Raw genomic sequence first — 20,290 nt, forward strand, 5'->3', positions numbered from 1 at the left:
TACTAATTCACATATGATCCGTGACCAAACAAAGAATTAGCATAGAAAGAAACGGTAATCTTTTTGTACTCATTGCAATCTTCTCTATTAATTGGGAAGAAAAAAAATCCAGCATAAGAATGTTATATAAATACAATTTCTTATCTGGCGACTCGCAATATAGCTTCAAATTTATTAGTACTGCCGCCCAAAAACATGATCGTGCTTTGCCAACTTCCTTTTAAATCACCTTAAACAACAATTGAATAAGGAATGCTTAAAAATGAACTTAAGAAAACAAATGTGCAAGGAAAAAAATATAAAAGCATAATACAAAATTAAGACCAGATATAAGCCTCTCATACCTTTTTGGCTTTTTGTAAGCAGCTAGTTCCAGGTTGCCTTTGATAGCATAGATGCTCAAGCTTATCACTTATGGACATGCTTTTAGAGAGAAAAAGACACCTCTCCATTTTAGATTTTGTTCATAAATAGTGGTGAATCCCTAAATAACACCAATTCATAAAAGCAGTTTTGTAACTGATATGAAAAATCAAACGGACCGGTGATTTTTGGTTTTCTTAAAGAAAGCAAACGGACAGGAGCTTAACAGTTATTTTGCGTATAGTTATTATTTTTTTATGAGTTATGTGAATCTCTTAATTTAAAAAAAAAAAAAAAAAATCTGAACTTTCTAATCAACAAAGAAAGGTTAGCAGATATCAAATAGATGACAAATAAAGTGCTCATAAATTTGCACATTAATTCATTTGGGGGTTATTACCATGAAAGGCTTGGAAGTTATGGATACTACTAATTATTACATTCTTAATAAGTAGAAGTTATGAAGATTAAGGTATGGAGATGATTTTTAAAATTTAAAAAATTTTAAAAAAGTGAGGAAAAGGCCAAAAAAAAGGAGAAAAAAGATAAATAAGAATGGTGATCATAGAGAGGTGTCACATCACCTTGTTTATGCTTAGCTTTATATTATATATAGATATAGATTTGCTTTTTTGCATTTAATTAATTAAAAAAAAAACTTTAACTAAAGTCTTCAAATTATTTATCATTTAGATGATGCTACTTATAAAGTGATTTTTTATATATATTTTTTGTAATTTGACACTCAAGCAATTACGAAAAGATTGGTTCCAATCTGCCTCTGTAATACCTTAAAAAGTGCTTCTCAAACAATAAGACCAAACACAAGTACACAACCTAAGTATAAAATTGCAATCACTGCAACTCTAATCCTAACTAGGAAATATATACTATACACCTAATCATAATTGCCATCTAATATTTACTTTTAGCTAATTACTACCTAATGTTGAGTCGTTAAAAGTATATATTCTTTTCTTTATGGACCAATCAAGGATTATGTAATTCTTCCTCACTGCATTTTCCAAAGGAGATAAACACTCTTTATCTTTAAATCAGTATTACATGGTCAATCAAGTACATTGCTCCCATGAGATTTGATTCGTCCGATAATGTAAGGTGAATTTTGACAAAAAAGAAACAATCAAAATTAATTTTTTTTTTATGGATGTAGTTATAGTTTTGCCCAATTGGTCTCAGCTATTAAGTAAATCTATATATAATATAAAGCTAGGCATAAATAAGGTGATGCGGCACCTTTCTATGATCACCATTCCTATTTATCTTTTTTCTCCTTTTTTTGAAATTTTCACCTTCTCATTTTGCTCCAAAATATCCAAATAATCTGATTCTTTTTATTTTCCCTTATCAATTATAATTAAAGTCCCCTAAATAAGATCTTTAATATGTCAACAAACGGGTGAAGACAAAGGGTCACCATTTCCTACTTATTTTTAAGTTAGCAGTAGTATATCTTTTTCAAAAAAGAAGTGAATGAACAGATTATTTCTGTTAAGACTAAATGAAGACTCACTATTAATTTCCCTTAAATTTCTTCCACTATTTTTTTTTTTTTTTTGGTTATTAGAATTTACATGTACGTTACCCTCTACTCATTTCTTACCTTAAATTTCTACCATTAATTGCTTTATTATTAGAATATACATGTATAGACGTTAAATATTGTATATGTGTTTAAGCACATTAAAGAGGAAGACATTAAGGAAAATGCAAGATATAAAAATAACACTTCTTAGGACATTTCATCATCCCAAACTGTTTTTGTTTTGAGGACGAATATTTTATAGCTATGACAACGTATATAGGTAAGCAAGATAGAAAAAAGCATTTTTATAGTGTTGCTGAGGAAGGGAATTAAATGGAGAAAATAAACGATCTCGGTAGTATATGTAGCGCAGAGGAAAGAAGTGAATCATTAAAAATAGAAAGAAAGAAAAATTGCAAGATATCAACTATGAAGAACGTAGATGAGGAGAGACCTCGATCAAATGGACAAAACAATTGACGACTTTATATAATGAGACGATGAAGATGACAAAAGTGGTCATGTCGGTGGAAGTAGAAAGGTGGAGTCGTGGAGATGCGTGGTAGCATTGGATTCTTCCGCAGAAATATTTTGGTATGTGTGTGAGCTGTTATATGTTATTAATCCTTAGTATTCTGTACTTCATGAATATGGAGTTTCGCATTTTAATTTCGCTTAATTTTCTAATTTATTCTCTCTTTTCTCTTTCAGTTGAACTTTGTAGATTTGTTTTCTATACGTCATTTCTTTTGGCGGAATTTATATGCAAAAAACATCGTGAAAATTGTAAATTGGTAAACATGAATTTTATGAGATGTTGTAAATATTGAGTCTGATTTTTTTTAAGGGAAAAGAAATTTTCCTATATTTAAAGCAGTGACTTCAGACTTTGGTGACTAATTGGTAGATAAAAACTGAGAAGAAAATAAACAAAAAGACAAGAAGAAAAAAAACGGATGAAAAGGAAGAACGAAAGATAATGTTGTTGTAATCTCTTTTAAAACAAGGATCAGTAATTATTTGAAACGAATATAAGGATAGATGTTTGTTTCACCCCTCAATCATGTTTTCAAAGATAGAGGTGTAGTTCCATTACCTTTTGAACACTTTTTTAAAAATATTTCTATAGGAGAAATTTATTAATGAATTTGTAAAATTACTTTGGTTTTTAATAGACTTTTACCCCAACAACAGTAAGTTTTTTTTTTTTTTCATTTAGAATGTTTTGTTTTGATCTCTGATAAAAGCATTTTGGTTTTCTTGCCAACAAAATAAGTTGTAACTTTTAGAGATTTTCTTAAAATTTTATGCACCTTATTACTTGAAGGGACCAATGACTTATTATGAGAATATCACCAAAATGTCTTCCATTGGACAAATAACATACCAAAATCAACTCATAAGCTATCCTCTCCCATACAAATCTCAATTAACTAAAATGTGCTAATGAAGTATTAATCAAACAAAAAAGGTTCAAACCTTAAAAGTAAGAGATCTTAGCATCAAAACTTGCTTTAAATAAGCTTAGATCAAATAACATACAGTTACATGAATAGATACCATGTTCCTGGTGAAAACGTATCTAACTATATAATTTTTTATATTACTTAAAAATTAGACTGAAATGAGAACATATCTAACCTTTATTGCAATTTTTGTCAAACAGCTAAAAAGGTTAATTATAGATATTTTATGTAAAGAAAATTAATCAATGAAATTTTTCTCCGTTAAATTCCCCTTCACTTTGTGAAACCAAACATGATATAAGAGAATGAGAAGATAAAAAAAAATAGGTGAAACAACCTATCTTAATTATTCTAAAAAAATGAACATTAGAAAAAAAAAATCATAAATATAACGAAATCAGTCATAACCGCGCGAAGCGCTTTGCGCGGCAAGTTCACTAGTTAACTTATTAAGTCGATAACTCTGCAAATAGTAATATTTCATAGACTTTTATTCTTTTTGGACCCGAAATAGTTACACCTCAATCAATCCTTTACACATCAGCTTGAAGAATTTCTAATATATATAAGTGTGAAGAGAGGAATGACACAACATTACAAATTTTTACCACAAGCTATATAAATTGTACATTTTAATCAACTATTTTTTTATCCCACGTGAAAATATGTCATAATACTGAATAGTTATCTCTTCTCATGTATACATAGTGGCGGAGCCAGGATTTCCGCTGAGGGGGTTCAAAATATAAAAAAGTAAACATACGAAGAAGCCTAAAGGGGTTCAACATCTACAATATATACATAAAAAATAATTTTAACCTTGTAAAAATAGTATTTTTTTCCGCCGAGAGGGTTCAGATGAACACCCTCGGCATAGTGTGGCTCCGCCACTGTGTACACACGTATGCACTTTAAATTTAATTCTCCGACACATTTATTTCCTCCGTGCACTACTTGGCCACATTACTAAACTACTTTTTATCTCACATGGACATATGTCATAGTACTCAATATTTATTCTCTCCTCATGTATACACGTATGCACTTCAATTTTAATTCTCCGACACCTATTTATTTCCTCTGTGCACTTTTACTTGTTCATAAATGAAGTACTCAACATTACTAAAAATATATGTCCAAATTACTTGTTCATTTACAAAACCAAGATAAAATTAATTAATTTTTTCTCATCTTATCCTCTCCATCCCTATTACTTGCCCACATTACTAAAAATATATGTCCAAATTACTTGTTCATTTACAAAATCAAGGTAAAATTAATTAAATATTTCCCATTTTACCCTTAGTAATAAATGTTCTTGAAAATAGTCAATTTTGATTAGAATGTATTTATTGGAGAGAGATAGAGATAAGATAGTAAAATACATCTTTTATTTATGATTTCTTAAGGGGCGTGCAAAAGGGAAAGTGACAAGTAATATGGGACGGAGGTAGTATATATTTTACCATAATATTTATATTTATTGGTGTAAGTCTCAATAGCCTTCGAAAATGATTTGAAAATGAGTAATTAATGTGAAGGGTAGAATTAATAATAAGAACAAAAATTTCTTTCTCTTGATATGTTAACGTTGACAAGTAAAAGTAAACGGAGGGAGTGACTTTTATCCCCGTTTTTTCTTCTTTGTCAATACTTTAAACGTGAAGAGAGGATGAACAATAGCAGTGCAAGTTATATAAATTATACACTTTAACCAACTACTTTTTTATTCCACTTGGACATATGTCATAGTACTGAATATTTGTTCTCTTCTCATGTATACGCGCATGCACTTCAATTTTAATTCTCTTACACATAACTTGTCCACTTTTGACTTTTCACGTTCTATAAGAATTAATAAATGAAGTATATATTTTATCATAATATCCATCTTTATTGGTGTATAGTCTCAATAACCTCAAAAAATGATTTGAAAATGAGTAATTAATGTGAAGGGTAAAATAAGAAGAAGAAAAAAAAAATTGATGTGTTAACGTGGACAAGTAAAAGTGAAGGGAGGAAGTGACTTTTATCCCCATTTTCCTTCTTTGTCAATACTCTACTTATTTTACTCTCTTTTGCAGTCTTTGATTATTATTTCTTTACATTTATAAAATGTATTACTTTATATTTTCATTTTAGAATTAAAATTTGGTGACTTACGATATAACATATATCTTTCTAATTTTGATTACTTTATAACAAATTTTTTAATCTATAATTGTTAATATAAAAAATTATATTGTATTTTTTAATTAATTTAATAAAAATATTTTATTAGTTTTGCTTTTAAAAAATCCAATATATACAACAATGGTTCTTATGTGTGAATCTGAACAGTTAGTTAATTGAAATGGATATCAACCTATCGGTATACATATAAGCCATTAAAGATTTCAAAGAAAAAATCTAGAATCAAAATATTAATTTCCCTCATATTCTTACTAATTTTCTTTTTCACAATAAACAACTTTCATTGTCATGACAATGAGAAAAAAGTCCTACTCTTTTCATCTCAAAGACTTAATTCCATCATATGTTTTTAGTTTTTAAATTCCATTTTTTAATGATTACTAAAGTGATGATACATAAAATACATTTTGTATATGTTACTATATAAAATAACAATTAGAATGTTTTTAAAAATTATTTTCAAAATACAAACCTTAAAGACTAGCTAATTAAAGTGAATAGACATGTTCAGCCCGTACATCTCACGGGCACGTATTGCAAGTACCAATACAAATGTACAATATGGCTATTTTCAGCACTACTGTGTAAATGTTACCATGTGGCAAGAATTTTCACCTTGTCAGAACAGTAAAAGTTGTAGCTGTATAACCAGAAAGTCACGAGTTTAAGCCGTGAAAATGAGCTTTTGCAAAAGTACAAGGTAGGACTGCATACAATACATGCAAGTGATCTGACCTTTTCACAAATCACGTATGTTGCTAGAACTTAATGCACCCAACTACCCTTTACCACGTAAGCATCACCATGTTTGGATAGTAACTAATTTGATTAGGTGCAAATCTAAATATGGGAACACTTGCAAGGTTTTAAAATATATTGTAAGAACACGAAGTAGATAGCTTAGATGAGAAATTGAACAATTGAAGGTTCAAATATATTAATGCAATAGAACCAACAGGACACCTAATCTTACTCTAGTGGAAAGAGCATTGTACACTTAATCCAACATGAATACAAACAATGTCTAGAATTTTGACCTTAAATTATAGAAAAGAATATGAATGTATTCACATGAAAGGGAAATTAAACTTTTCTTCCATATTCTGCATCAGAACATAATTTTAGATTATGATATGCTTTTGTAGATTATTGTGTCAACTGACATTTGCTTTGGTAAAGGGACAAAACTGGAGCACCTCAATATATACATGCAAAACAAGGACATTGTTCTTTGATCTCATGATTTCACTCTAACCATAAGGACTAGATGGACGGTTCTCTTGAATATCGTTCTTAACTCTTCATTTGCCTCGATGCCTATTGTCCTGCACAAAAATAACAGATATAAAATGTTATACTATGGCAACTTTCCCCGAGCTAATATCATTCATGTCAAACAGCACTTTGCCGAAGAAAATATATAAGCTCCAAATTATAATTGCTTTTTTAAGAACAATAAATACTACTTTTAGATGCGAACGTAGAAGGGAACAGTCTTGTTCATGTTCATACACCAGTAGATAAGAAAAAATCGTGGTCGGGAAGGCTAGAGTAGCCAAAGCCATTGGAATTTTGATTTTATACATTGGAAAAATCCGATTACACGGAGAAGGAAAAGCTTTTATCTAGGGTGATGGTTCAAGTACATAAATTAGCTCGGTCCCATCCTCCTCTACAGGATCATGCATTAAAACTAATCTCATTTTCATTGTTTTCATGGACAAGATATCAAGAAGAAATTTTATGAACCAATTTTGTTGTTCACTTCGGCTCAGATATTAAGCTTAAGAAGTTACTCACATCTACTTCATGTTCTTCTAGTATTAATAAAAAGGTCGGGTAAAGTTCAATGGAAAGAACATTACCCTATTTTGGAACCTTTCTTTCCTACGAGAATCTTGCGTTGGCTTATCTTGTGTGTGATCAAATGCTGTTCAATTCTTAGGGAACCATCATGTAGCTCCTTCCAGTCCATCAGGCGATGGTCAATGCCATATGGGATTTCCTACATAGACAAATTAGCAGGTCATCTTCATGCTTATCAACTGCATTAATGTAATATAAAAGGTACTTTGTCCCCTGCTGGTTAAAGAATGCACATCCTCAAAGTGCACAAACAAGACAATGGAATACCTGATGTATGTAATGTAGCAACTTTTCCCTGACAACTTCCATTGAAATATTCTTCATAACTTCTTCACTCATGATCAATGGATCTTCATCCCATGGTCGTTTCACTGCCTAAGCATAACAACAAACACGGTATACGAGTTAAGCCCTTAAACTTAGTACATAGATTACAAAACTAAGCATCCAGTTTCATCGCTAAAAGGGGATGAGTCCTTCAAAGAGAGGTCAAAGCAAGAAATAATTAACTAGAAGAACCTCTTAACTCCACACATGTATAATAACGTATATGAGAGAAAACACAGCAACACATCCCTATGCACTCTCTTTAGAGAGTAGTGCCTGCAGTTAATAGGGAAGAAAATGGGATGCGGGAATTATAGTTTTTGGTTCAAACAACACTCTTAACAATTATAATTTTTGGCTCAAACTACGCTAACAATTATAGTTTTTGGCTCAAACTACACTCTAACAATTATAGTTTTTGGCTCAAACTACACTCTCCATGACAGAAATAAGGCAGAACCACCTTTTAGGAGCTAAAAGATCCCAAGGTAGATAGAATAACTTAGCAGTCGCCAAAAAAAGAGGTAGGTGGTATCACTAATAAGGTATGACTTAAATGTAGCACGCAGAAGGGTAAAAACACCACACACACACAGAGCCTCAGACGTAAACATGCCTGCTCCGTCAAGTATTTCGTTAGATCTTTCACTCCAGCTCCCTTTAGTCCTGATATCGTAAAGCACCTAATAAAGGAGAAATCAAGAATGCAAACAAGATAATGAGCACTAATCTCAATTAAATCAAATAATGGATAATACAATACCATAATATGAGAAAGTAAAAGATTACCTCTCGTATCCAGGAAGGTCTTTGAATTCCTCAGCAACTTTCAACAAGTCTTTCTTTTTCTCGATTAGGTCAACTTTATTGATACACAGTAAACGTTTCTGCTTTGGATTAGCCTCAGAACCCATTCTCTCAATCAACCTCACCACTCTGGAATCGGGCCTATATATTTGTAGAGTAGAACATTATAAAAGATCTGTTTCAGAAAATTAGACTAAAGAAATCATGCATGCAAAATTCTGATGAATCTACAGTGCTATAGATGCATTTTAAATGTGCAACCTTAATTCTTCTCTAAATATTTTTTTCTCGATAATTTCAACTTCATTTTGAACATGGAAACCTATATCTATCTTCACTGCACAAAGCTACTGAAGGCAGAGGAGTGGGGGAACTACTGATCTGTGGCTACAAAAATTGTCGGCAAAAACATTGTGCAGATGCTGGAGGAGAAATCGAACCCAGGTCTGCACACTAAAGGATCATTTGTGCACCCTGTATCAACCAGTGCAGCTAACCGACCTTTGTGAATGAGGGTGCCAATCAAAATATATACATATATTTTTCCCGAGGTTACCGGGGGCATGTGACCCCTCTACTCTAGGGGTAGGTACGCTTCTGACTGAAGGTGATCCAGGATTTCAGGCACAACAAATTCCAAAGCCTTCCCATTTGGGTTAAAGGACCCAGAATTTCAGTTCACACCAAAAACTCAATATTTGGAGCTCTGCTAGCATGTATACATATACGAAGCTATGAAAACCTGACACTTCCCGTGTTAAAATCTAAAGAGCATAATTTGTTAACCCTAGATTGGAATTTGCAAATGAAAAACTAAATTTTCAAAAATAAAAGGAAAAGAGGATTACATAGACATAAATGCTATTCCTACTTGAGACATTAGTGACATACATTTGGAAATACCACAACACCGTCGACTACATAAAAGAAAGGAAACCTACTCTATCTGCCACATATTGTACAAGTAATTAATCATCTTGGGAAGTCCTGACATTTCTATCTCAGCAATGACCTTGGAAGGCCCTCATATGCCTATCCCAAGTGGAAGCCTGCTCTATTAAAGGGAGAAAATTATCAAGGCTTAACACGCGATTTGAACCATGTTTTTGTATAGGGAGACAAGCTTACACTTGAACAAAAACCAAAATACCAGTTGGTCAAAATGGGCCCAGAAGTCAAATTTGACAGGAATTTTAATTGGACCACGAGATTACTTCAAATATCATCTTGATCATAAAGATGAATCTTGGATAAATAAACCTCTACCAGCATATAAGGAACTTCATCCAAGTCAAGTTTCACGTCGTAGTTCGTCAGTTGACTTTCAAAAGGCTAAAAGTGACAAATTCACTTCGAAATGATCCCTTGACCCTCAAAAAGCCTAAAGTGACAAAAGATTTGGGATGGAGGAAGTAGTTTTCTTTCATCAGCCGTGGAAAATATGGTTGTCACCTCATTGATATATTTCAAGCTGATCTTCTCTTCTGGAACTCTAACCTCACCTCTATGAAGCACAACTTTCTACCTCAAAAAAATTCCAGAGGAATATTATCCACACCATCACCTTTTCACCTCAACAATCACAAGTAGAGCTGTTGAAGTAGTTTATTTTATATTTTTAACGATGGTGTGCGAGCTAACTTCAATGCACTCGACTAATTAACCTGGTACCTGCTACCTGCCCCAGTAAAAGTACCACGTCACTCTTCCAGCTGAAAGATCAACTAGAGTTGTTTATGTTGTTGGAATTTGAATCTTGGTCTACCAGGAGCTTTCCTGGTTTACTGACCACTATGTCATACCCCTGGGTGCATGTAGAGCTGTTCAAGCAGTTTTACTTCTAAGAATATAGAATCTCCAGCCTCAGTCAAGGACTTACAGTGTCACGGTGTCATTAAACAAACTAACTACATTTTGTTAAACACCCATGCTACTAGTAAACCTCAACCTTCCCTTGAAATTACCTGTATCTGCGAGAAATTTCTTTAGAAGATGTACTCCAGTAATATATACACCCTCTGTCCCATTTTATGTGACAAATTTTCTGTTTTAGTCTGTCTCAAAAGGAATACTATATTTAGAATTAATTTAACTTTAATTTCTTCATTTTACCCTTGATGACATGATTTTATAGCCAAACAAATGTCAATGGCATGTTTTACACCACAAGTTTCAAAAACCTTCCTTTTTTAGACTTCGTGTTCAGTCGACCACCATCACATAATATGGGACAGAGGGAGTATATGTTATAGTTTCATATTAGTAAATCCTTCTGAATGATTTAAGAAATGCTTTTAGATGGAAATCCACAATTACAAATCTTTGCACGCAACTCCAAATTGCCATTTTTTTCCTTGATAAGTACTCCTAAATGTTTGTGTTTCATTAATAAGCATCTTATTTACAGAGCAAGAGAAATCGAGAGGACAAAAGCCCATCCATTGAAGCATGCCACAGAAGATGTGCACCATCATCAAGAAATTCTACTCCCTCCACCCTATATAATGTGACAAAATTTAGCTATGCACCAAATTTGAAATGTTAAAATGAATGGTACCTTGTATTGGTGTTGGTGAATGCAATACTATGCAGAGGACTATTTGCTTAATAATTGTTAAAAAAAAGTGATTGAAAAATGACATGGGCTAGTATAACAACCAGACCAAACTCCAAAGATAAAAGCAAATAAGAGCATGCAGGATTAGGTAATAGTACTAGTATTGAACAGCATCTCCATGTCACTAAACATATGGAGAACAAAATCTACCTTCTTCTGTGAACTCAGCCTAACGATGAAAATCTGAAAATTAAACAAACATATCCAGATTAAGCAATTAAAGCACATTTTACCATATTTTCTTTTTTCCTATATTAGTAACTTACATATCACAGGTAATTATAGATAAAAGTTTTGCATATATAATATCATGAGATGGAGCACATAGTTATAGCAATAAAATACAGAAATGGACTTTTGGAGTCAAGGCAAGAAGAAAAACTAACTTGGTAAGATGCCTGTGAGCATCAAATATGACAATGAGTACATCATATAGATCAATAGACCTCCATGCACTTTCAATACGTGCTTTCACATCCTTGTGGGGAAATCCACTTTTCTTTAGCATAAGCCCGGGAGTGTCAAAGAAACACTGCATAAAGAATCCATTAAATATATAACAGCTTTGTTCTCATATATTTCAGACACACAAAGTATACTTCTACCTGCAAGATTAGCTCATAAGGTTTGACATTTTTTGCTAGTAGTCATTCTTTGCAATTTGCTTCATTTATCTTTTGCGAAAGGTTTCCCTTTAAATAAATAAAAGTTATTCCAATGTTACATTTAAAAAAAAAAAATTGAAAAGGTAAAATAAATAAAAGGTTCACTCGCTAAGATGTTTGATGTAAGAGTACATATTCCCCTTTTCAAAAAGAATGATGGGTGACATCAAACTTGTGCCAGCTTAATCAAACTTAGGATATTTATGAATCCTAAGAAAGCGAGATTGTAATCTTAATCCAAGAAAGAAAGAAAAAAATTAATCAGTTAGTGGGTGAATTTTATGTATGGTTCCGGAACTTTACCCTTTATACCAGTAAAGTCACAAAACTATATGTTTGTCACATTTAAGTAACAACACTTAATCCACTATTATAGTAAAATCACCAAACTGTTTTTTGTCACATTAAACTGAATTATGTGTGAATTGCTCAGACATAGAAATGACTGGAAGGTCAAATTTCCGGCACCTATCAATCATTTTTTTTTTGGGGGGGTGGGGGGGGGGGGGGGGGAGGGGGGGCGGGGTTTATTAAGATGTTTTTGAATTGTCTTTTGTTTCATAAAATATGGGTAGTCAAAATCTTTACTTGGTGAATTTTTTATTTTCTATCATTTGTATTTCTTGAGCAGGAAATTTGACATTTTTCTGAGTAATTGATACATAGTTCAGTTGCTTTAAAATGTGACAAAAATAGTTTTTTAACTGGTATAGTTGGCAAAGTTCATTTGTATAGTAGGAGATTAGAATTCATTTTAGCAAATAGATGCAGCTCAAGCAGTAAAAAACTGATGAAAATGAAATGGAGGTCAACAATCAGAGAAGAGAAAGCAAACTGCAACCTAGTAATTCTAAGTACACTCACGATTTGTGTTTTTCCTTTAGTCATCACACCTAAGACTTCATGGGTAGTGGTATTCGTCTTCCGTGATACAGCAGAAACTTTGGTGCCAACCTACAGAAACAGAAAAAGGTCAGACAAAGGTTAAAGACTACTGCAGTGATTAGTTGCCAATAATAAAATAATGACATTTTGTTTGGGGTAAAATGAGAGTTGTTACAGTTCATAGGGTATACTCTATAGACAATACAACAGAAACAACTACATCTCAATTTCAAAATTTATATTTAGCAAGATACAAGCTAAAAATACTTGAGCATTTCATTGCACTAATGAGCATTAACCACCAATATTGGCAAATTAATCATCACTATACTCATAGAACAACAACAACAAGAACAACAACAATAAAGCATGGAAGGGTCATCGAACCATGTACTTGAAAAACTAAATTGTTTGTTCCAAACTTCATACTTAGCGACAAACCAAATTAAAAGTACTTAAGCATAAGATTGCCCTAATCACCAGCAACCACCGATATCCTCATTCAACTGGAAAGCCTCATGCTTTATCTAGCTTTCGTTGGATTTCTTTCTTCTGTGAGTTAGCGTGGCTCTCACTGAAGTAGGGAAAACGGGATAAGAGCTCTAAGTTTGCATCTTCATCTTCTATTAGAGGGGCAGTGGGTCCAATCAATTTGAAGGAGAACTGGCCCACCAGCCTTTCTGGGGGAGCAGTAGGTTTAGCAATTTATCATCTTCATCTATCGCATTTCATCTATTTTTAGCTAATATTGGCAATTAGTCATCAGTATACTCATTTAACAATTTACCAAGAATCGAACCATGTATTTAAATAACTTAATTGTTTGTTCGAAATTTCATACTTAGCAACAAAACAAACTAAAATTACTTAAGCATAGCATTGCCCTAATCACCAGTAACCACTAATATCCTCATTCAACAGGAAAGCTTCATGCTCTATCTAGCTTTGGTTGGGTTTCTTTGTTCTTTGAGTTAGCTTGGCTCTCACTGAAATAGGGAGAGCAGGATGAAAGCTCTAAGTTTGCATCTTCATCTGTAGGTTTAGCAATTCCTAATCTTCATCTACTCATGTAAACAGCAATAACAAACTAAAAGTACTTAAGCATATCATTGCCATACTCAGTATTCACTAGTAACCACTAATATCCTCATTCAACAGGAAGGCTTCATGCTTTTTCTAGCTTTGGTTGGGTTTCTTACTTCTTTGAGTTAGCTCGGCTATCCACTGAAGTAGGGAAAGCGGGATGAGAGCTCTAAGTTTGCATCTTCATCTTCTATTAGAGGGGCCCATCAACCTTTCTGGAGGATCAGTAGGTTTAGCAATTTTTAATCTTTATCTATCACTTTTCATCAATTAAGCTAATATTGGCAATTAGTCATCAGTATTTTTTTTTTTGGGGGTGTAGGGGGGTGGAGCAGGAGGAGTCATTAATGGTCAAAACACACCTAAACTATCACTTTATTGCGAGTTTCATACCTCAACTATCCATTATTCCCTTTACCTACCTAAATTAACACTCCCTTTATATTAAAACGCAGCTCGATGCTGAGTTGGCCAAATATTTAAAACCAATCGACAACAGGCGCGTAAGGCCAACTCACCATCGAGGTATGGAACAATGGATAGTTTAGGTACAAAACTCGCTAAAAGGTGATAGTTTAGGTGTGTTTTTGACCATTAACTCAAATAACAATAAAGCATGTAATTTTTTATTTTTTTCTAATAAAGGTAACATAATAAAGCATGTAAATTTATCGAAAAGAGACAACCAACCATGTAATTAGTCAATGAAGATTTTCCAGCATTAGGAGCACCAATAATTCCAACACTCAATGACATTTGATCTTCTTCCTTCACAACCATATCCTCTTTATCTTCCTCCCCCTCTTCATCAGGCCGATCAAGCGCGGCTTCAAGAAGTGTCCTAGCCAATATAGCAGCTCTCCTTCTCTTCTCTTCTTCTTTAATCAAGATTCTTGAACTCCTCTTAATCTCTAAAGGGTCTTCACCAAACACTTTAGTTTTCACTCTTTCCCTATATTTCTCATCCCAAGTTGAGCTGTTTACACTGTTTTCTGAGTTAACATCATTGTTTAATCCTAACCCCACATCATATTGTGAACTATCAAAGACTGAGGATGACGTGTCATCTTCTTCAGAGGTTGTGGGGTTGTCTTCTTGAGGTTGGGCTGAGTAAAAACGAAGAAAAATGGTTGAATTGAAATGGGGTTTTCTTGGATTTGAAGATAGTGATGAGTTCAATGTCCTTAAAACTCTTAAAGCTTTCATATCAAGATTTCAACTTTGAGCTTATGGTAAAATCCAAAATGCAAACTTTAATTGTTTTGTTCAAAATTTGATTTGATTTATTTATTTCTGTAGAGAAGGAGATGGTGAGGGTGTGGGGGTGTTAGAACTGTAAAATGGACAAAGGGGTTTTGAGGGTTTATGGAAGAGAAAGGATAAATATGGGGATTTGTTTGTCATTTTGGAATTGTTTGAGTATGGGCTCATGAGTTTGTAAATGGTCCAGTAGTACATGTGGACTAAAATAAGCCCAACACTGGATATGCTTAGGGGCCATTTGCACTTTAGTGCTGGTCTTTAGTATTTGGAGAAAATTTCATAAATATAAGATATATAAGAGTTAATTATATAGTCAAATCTCTCTATAACAGCATGGTTGTATTCGAAATTTTTCAGCTGTTATAGAGAATGGTTGTTATACACCTATAACAGCATTGACATTTAAATAATACTTCGCTGTTATAGGCAAAAAAGATGCATAAAATCTAATTTTCATTTTTAATTGTCAAATTCTAAGCTTAATCACACTTTGTATAACGAACTAAAATAGTTTAATGATGAAAATATATATATTCATATGATATTTTTTGTCATAAATAGTGTATTAAATGATCAAATATTTGGTCAAAATTTCCACTCTTATTATTGATAATCATAGATACTTTATTTTTATAAAGATGGTTAATTATTATATTACCAAAAAAAGAAAATAGTTATTATATGGGGGTAATTTTATAAATAACGTACTGCTATAAAGTTGGTTGATGTTATAGAGATCAAATGATGTTATAGAGAAGTAAAATATAATATAAAAAATCGATTCCGGAAAATCTTAGCTGTAATAGAGAGATGTTGTTATATGCAAGTGCCGTTTTAGAGAGGTCTCTGTATAATCTACAACTAATTTAGATATTAAAAATTGTGCAACTTAAATCTAAAAATAAGGAGATTATTGCTATATATAAAAATCTAAAAATAAGGAGATTACTAATATTAGTGATACCATAACTAAATGCATATAAAAACACAATAAATGCTTACCTAAAAGAGCTCCAGCACAATCTACTACTCCCTCCGGATCAAAAAAAATGTCCACTTAACCTTTTTTTCTTGGGTCAAAAAAAGTGTTCACTTATCGAATCAAGAAAGAATTAACCTTGTTTTTTTAAATTTGGCCCTATTAAGTGTTATATGATCAAATCTCAATGTCTATTTAATTAGGAGTAGTTTAGTCAAATTACCTATTTTTGTCTACGAGTTAGTGTTTTCTTAAAGGTTGTTCAAATGGCTAAGTGGACTCCTTTTTGTATCGGGGTCGGGGGGGGGTAGCAAGCTAATTCATGAACAAGTATATTATTGTAGTATCTGTTATATAGATTATTCTATCTATATATCGTATATTGTTATCATATATGTTATTATAGAGTACTATTGGTTCGCACGTAGAGTAATATATTCGTATATTGGGTATATAATATACATTCGGAAACAGTCGTCCTACCTTGATAGGAGTAAGGTCTGCGTATACTCTACCCTCCCCAGACCCCACGATGTGGGATTTCACTGGGTTGTTGTATTGGGTATATAATATACATACTTAGATATACTAATTTCTACTATTATATTCACAGATATTTTGTAATCATATTTTCAGTTAAATTTGCCAATTTGATTATACCATATACTTTTTAGGTATATTTTCATGTACTTTTGTTATACAATATACCATATATTTTCTTGTAGTTTTCTTAATATGAATATTAATATATTCAAATAATTTCTTTTAGTGACAAAAAAATAATTGCATCAGTCATCAAGTGAAAATAAAAAAAGAAGAATAAAGAGGAGGAAACAAAAGAAAAAAAAATCTTTTTAAAACGGTAAATGGAATATGGAAAATTACATTATCTCATGTCCTTGATGTGATATCCCGTATTTTGCGTATTCGGATAATTCAAGATAATCGCGGGGAGTTAAGAGCAAGGTTATATCTTTGATCTTGTTTAGCACACAAGTTATTTATGAAAGCTTTGAAGTGGAAATATTAAGAAAGGTTAGGGGTAAAAAGGGGAATTCGCAAGGTGGTTCGTAGAAATATCGAGGAAGGCTAAGGCGCAAATTCGGAATTTGGAAAAATAATTTTTCATGAGTTGCAAGACAAAAAAAAAAAAAGACTTAAGAGAAAGAGAGGGTTTCGGCCAAGAGAGGGAAAAAGAAAGAAAAATTTGAAGCCATCAATCTTGATAAAAAAAAAAAAAAAAAAATTCTTCTAGCTATTCAACCAATTGGAAGGCCCTCTTTAACGTGGTATAATTGTTGGAGCAAGAAAACCTCTCTTTGTTGTAAGATCATAATTCTAGCCAAGTGAGAAGTTGGGGTGGGGCCCACACGTCGAGATTTTTTTCGGATATGTGACAAGTTATATGAATCACATATGGGAAGTTAAACACAACCCAAGAAGGACCCTTGAGCCAAATCAAAGTGGAAGCCCTCCAAACAAATATTTTTAAGAAAACGTTTTTAGGTGATCTGACTTCGAGGGGCAAAACCGGTATTATAGGTTTGAAATTTGGAAAACTACCAAGAAATAGAAGTTGTAGATAATTGAGTTAGCTTTCCAACCATAGGTCGTGGGTCCACAGAAGACATCGGGATAAGGAGATATGAACGTTTAAAGGCAGAAAGGTCAGTGGGCTAGGCCCAACTCGGGCCCGGCCCAACTCGGGCCCAACCGGGTTAGGCCCATTACCCACACCCTTTTAAATGAAATTTCAGGTCTTTCTCCTCATTCTTCGTACAAAGAAGACCAGAAAATTCTGGAGAGAGATAGAAAAGAGCCTTGGAGAGAAGAAAAATCAATTTTGATCAAAATCCGAGCCCCGAATCCCGAAGTCCATGAAGACAAAAGTGTTGTATGTCGCGTTGTCTTCAATTTGAGGTAAAAATCAACCAAGAAGGAGGGAGATGACGTGGTGGCTGAGCACTTAAGGTATGCATAAGGTTTCTTTTCATTGTTAACAAGTTTATTTAGAGTTCTAACGGATTAGAACGAAGAAAATAGCGTGATAAATTCGTTTGTTGGTATGGTTGAATTGTAGAATGGGGTTTGAAGAAAATTTTGGATGAAAACAAATGTATTTAACTTGTAGAATGCGGAGGATGTTGTTATTGATGTTGTTAGTGTTAATTTTGACTTCTTTACGGAAATAAAATTATTAAATAGTTATATCGCGAATTGGTTGGTTGGAAAATTTGGAAAATAATGTGCGGGCTGTTTTACGGCATATGTTGGTGTTGAAAATGATGTTAATATATTTGGTATTGTTGTTGATGTGTTGGTTGCTGAATTGTAATTCTGGGCTAGGCATATAAACAGGGGAGATGCTGCCGAAATTTCGGCAGATTATAAATGAATTTATTTGAAGGACTAAGACAAGCGTATAATGATGAGTCTAATGATGGTGTAAATCCTCTTAAATGTAGACTTGCGAGCCCGGACAAATAAGTGTAGCTAATAGGAAGCGGACAGGTATGTAAAGCTTACCTTTTCTTTCTTTTGGCATGTCCTAGAGCTAAGTAAGCTATGATACTTATCTTGGGGTAATTCTATTCTTGATTTCGAGTATATTAATGATTCTTATTCACTTCTTGATGTGAGCATACTTAGTGTAGCCAAGTTTATTGTATGATTGAATAACAAGAAAAGTCTAAAGAGTTCTGTAAGTAGTAATATCCCTAACTTTCGTAGACGGTCTCAGATTGCTTGAAAATGTTCGTAGAAGTTCCTATAATGAATAGCGTTCATAACTTTCATGTGCTAACTTGGATTGTTTTGGAAATGCTCGTAGAGGCTTCTATAGTAAATAACGTTCATAAATTGCCTAAGCGAACTCGGATTGTTTAGAAATGTTCCTAGGGGGATTCTATAATGAATAGTGTCCATAACGATACTTGAAAGGTGCCTAGTATGATTGTTGCTTTAATTTTCCATAAATAGTCTCTGAAAAGTTCGTAGGAGGTTTTGTACTTCAAACGCTCATAACTTTCTCATACTAAACCGGATTGACTCGAAACTCGTTCCTGTGTTTTCAGGTGTCGGTAAGTATGCCTTTGCATTGAGTCTTAGAAGTTGCTTTATGTGCATTTAATTTTCCACTATTCTGCTCGGGCATATGATTGTTAACTTTTTATACTAACTCGGATTTGCTTGAAACGTGTTTGTGGTTTACTAATGATTTCAAGAAAAAAATTAGTTTCATACTAAAGGAAACATAAAATTTGATTTTCAAAACCACTCCGAAGGGGGTGCGGGATTTTACTACTTCGTTTCATTACGATTTGTGTTACACTCCATAGCATCATTTCTTTGTATTAATATTCGTGGGTTAAGTTGTGTTGACATCATTAGCATTAGGGGCTATTACTATTATTATCGTTATTATTATGTCGGGACCGGCATGCCCGAAGGGGCCAGGATAGCCGTATGTCGGGACCGGCATGCCCGAAGGGGCGACCATTATTATTATGTTGGGACCGGCATGCCCGAAGGGGCCAGGATAGACGTATGTCGGAACCGGCATGCCCGAAGGGGCCATCATTATTATTACGCTGGACGCGGCATGTCCGAAGGGGCCATCATCATTATTATTATTTCGGGACCGGCATGCCCGAAGGGGCCAGGATAGACGTATGTCGGAACCGGCTGTCCGAAGGGACTAATGTGATAATAAATTTCATATTGTGTATTCTAGAACTTGTGTATGCTGTATTTGTATTGTGCATGCTAGAATTTGGGTAAAGGTCGCAGGACTTGGTTCAGAATGCTGTTTCAGGTTACTTACAGTTTGGTTTCTAAACTTGTTCACTGTCGCACTTTCCTGGTTTATGATTCAGTGATGCTTTACATATTCAGTACATATTCCGTACTGACCCCCTTTCTTCGGGGGCTGCGCTTCATGCCACGCAGGTACACCCAGATGAGTAGAAGACATTGCTAGAAGATGTTCCAGCGGGATTGGCGAGCTCCATTTCCTTCCGGAGTGTTGCCGAGTCTGAGTATTCATGATTATGGTATTTCGTCTATATTAGAGACTTTGCAGACAGCGTCCTGTGGTACGTTTGTCGAGATGTCAGCTGACCATTTGTGTATGTTAAAAGAGCATGTATTTTAGATGATTTCAATTGGGTTAAAGTACTTATTTGACTGAAGGTTTTCGTAATCTGTATAAAAACAGTGATCTCTATTTTG

At 33.5% G+C, this 20,290-nt stretch overlaps 1 protein-coding gene across 1 annotated transcript; it reads right to left on the reverse strand.

Moving 5' to 3' along the window:
- Positions 1-6,488: 6,488 nt before the first annotated feature.
- LOC132622731 (GTP-binding protein ERG) lies at positions 6,489-15,189 on the reverse strand. Its single transcript, XM_060337383.1, has 8 exons — positions 14,509-15,189; positions 12,715-12,804; positions 11,572-11,717; positions 8,551-8,709; positions 8,374-8,444; positions 7,702-7,805; positions 7,434-7,573; positions 6,489-6,893 (listed from the first exon to the last, which is right to left on the reverse strand). The coding sequence occupies exons 1-8, from the start codon at positions 15,022-15,024 to the stop codon at positions 6,806-6,808; spliced, it is 1,314 nt and encodes a 437-aa protein (XP_060193366.1). The 5' UTR covers positions 15,025-15,189; the 3' UTR covers positions 6,489-6,805.
- Between the last annotated feature and the right edge of the window lie 5,101 nt (positions 15,190-20,290).

This window comes from Lycium barbarum, chromosome 12 (assembly GCF_019175385.1).
Source record: "Lycium barbarum isolate Lr01 chromosome 12, ASM1917538v2, whole genome shotgun sequence".
Lineage (NCBI taxonomy): Eukaryota > Viridiplantae > Streptophyta > Magnoliopsida > Solanales > Solanaceae > Lycium > Lycium barbarum.

What these genes read in the sequence shown, in the direction of transcription:
- LOC132622731 (XM_060337383.1), bottom strand. Translation starts at nt 15,024, where the DNA reads ATGAAAGCTTTAAGAGTTTTAAGGACATTGAACTCATCACTATCTTCA. An exon ending in ATACTTGACGGAGCAGGCAT is followed by an intron (nt 7,806 to 8,373) that starts GTTTACGTCTGA and finishes ATGCTTAGGCAG; the next exon opens with TGAAACGACCATGGGATGAA. An exon ending in AAGAAAGGTTCCAAAATAGG is followed by an intron (nt 6,894 to 7,433) that starts GTAATGTTCTTT and finishes ATTTTTGTGCAG; the next exon opens with GACAATAGGCATCGAGGCAA.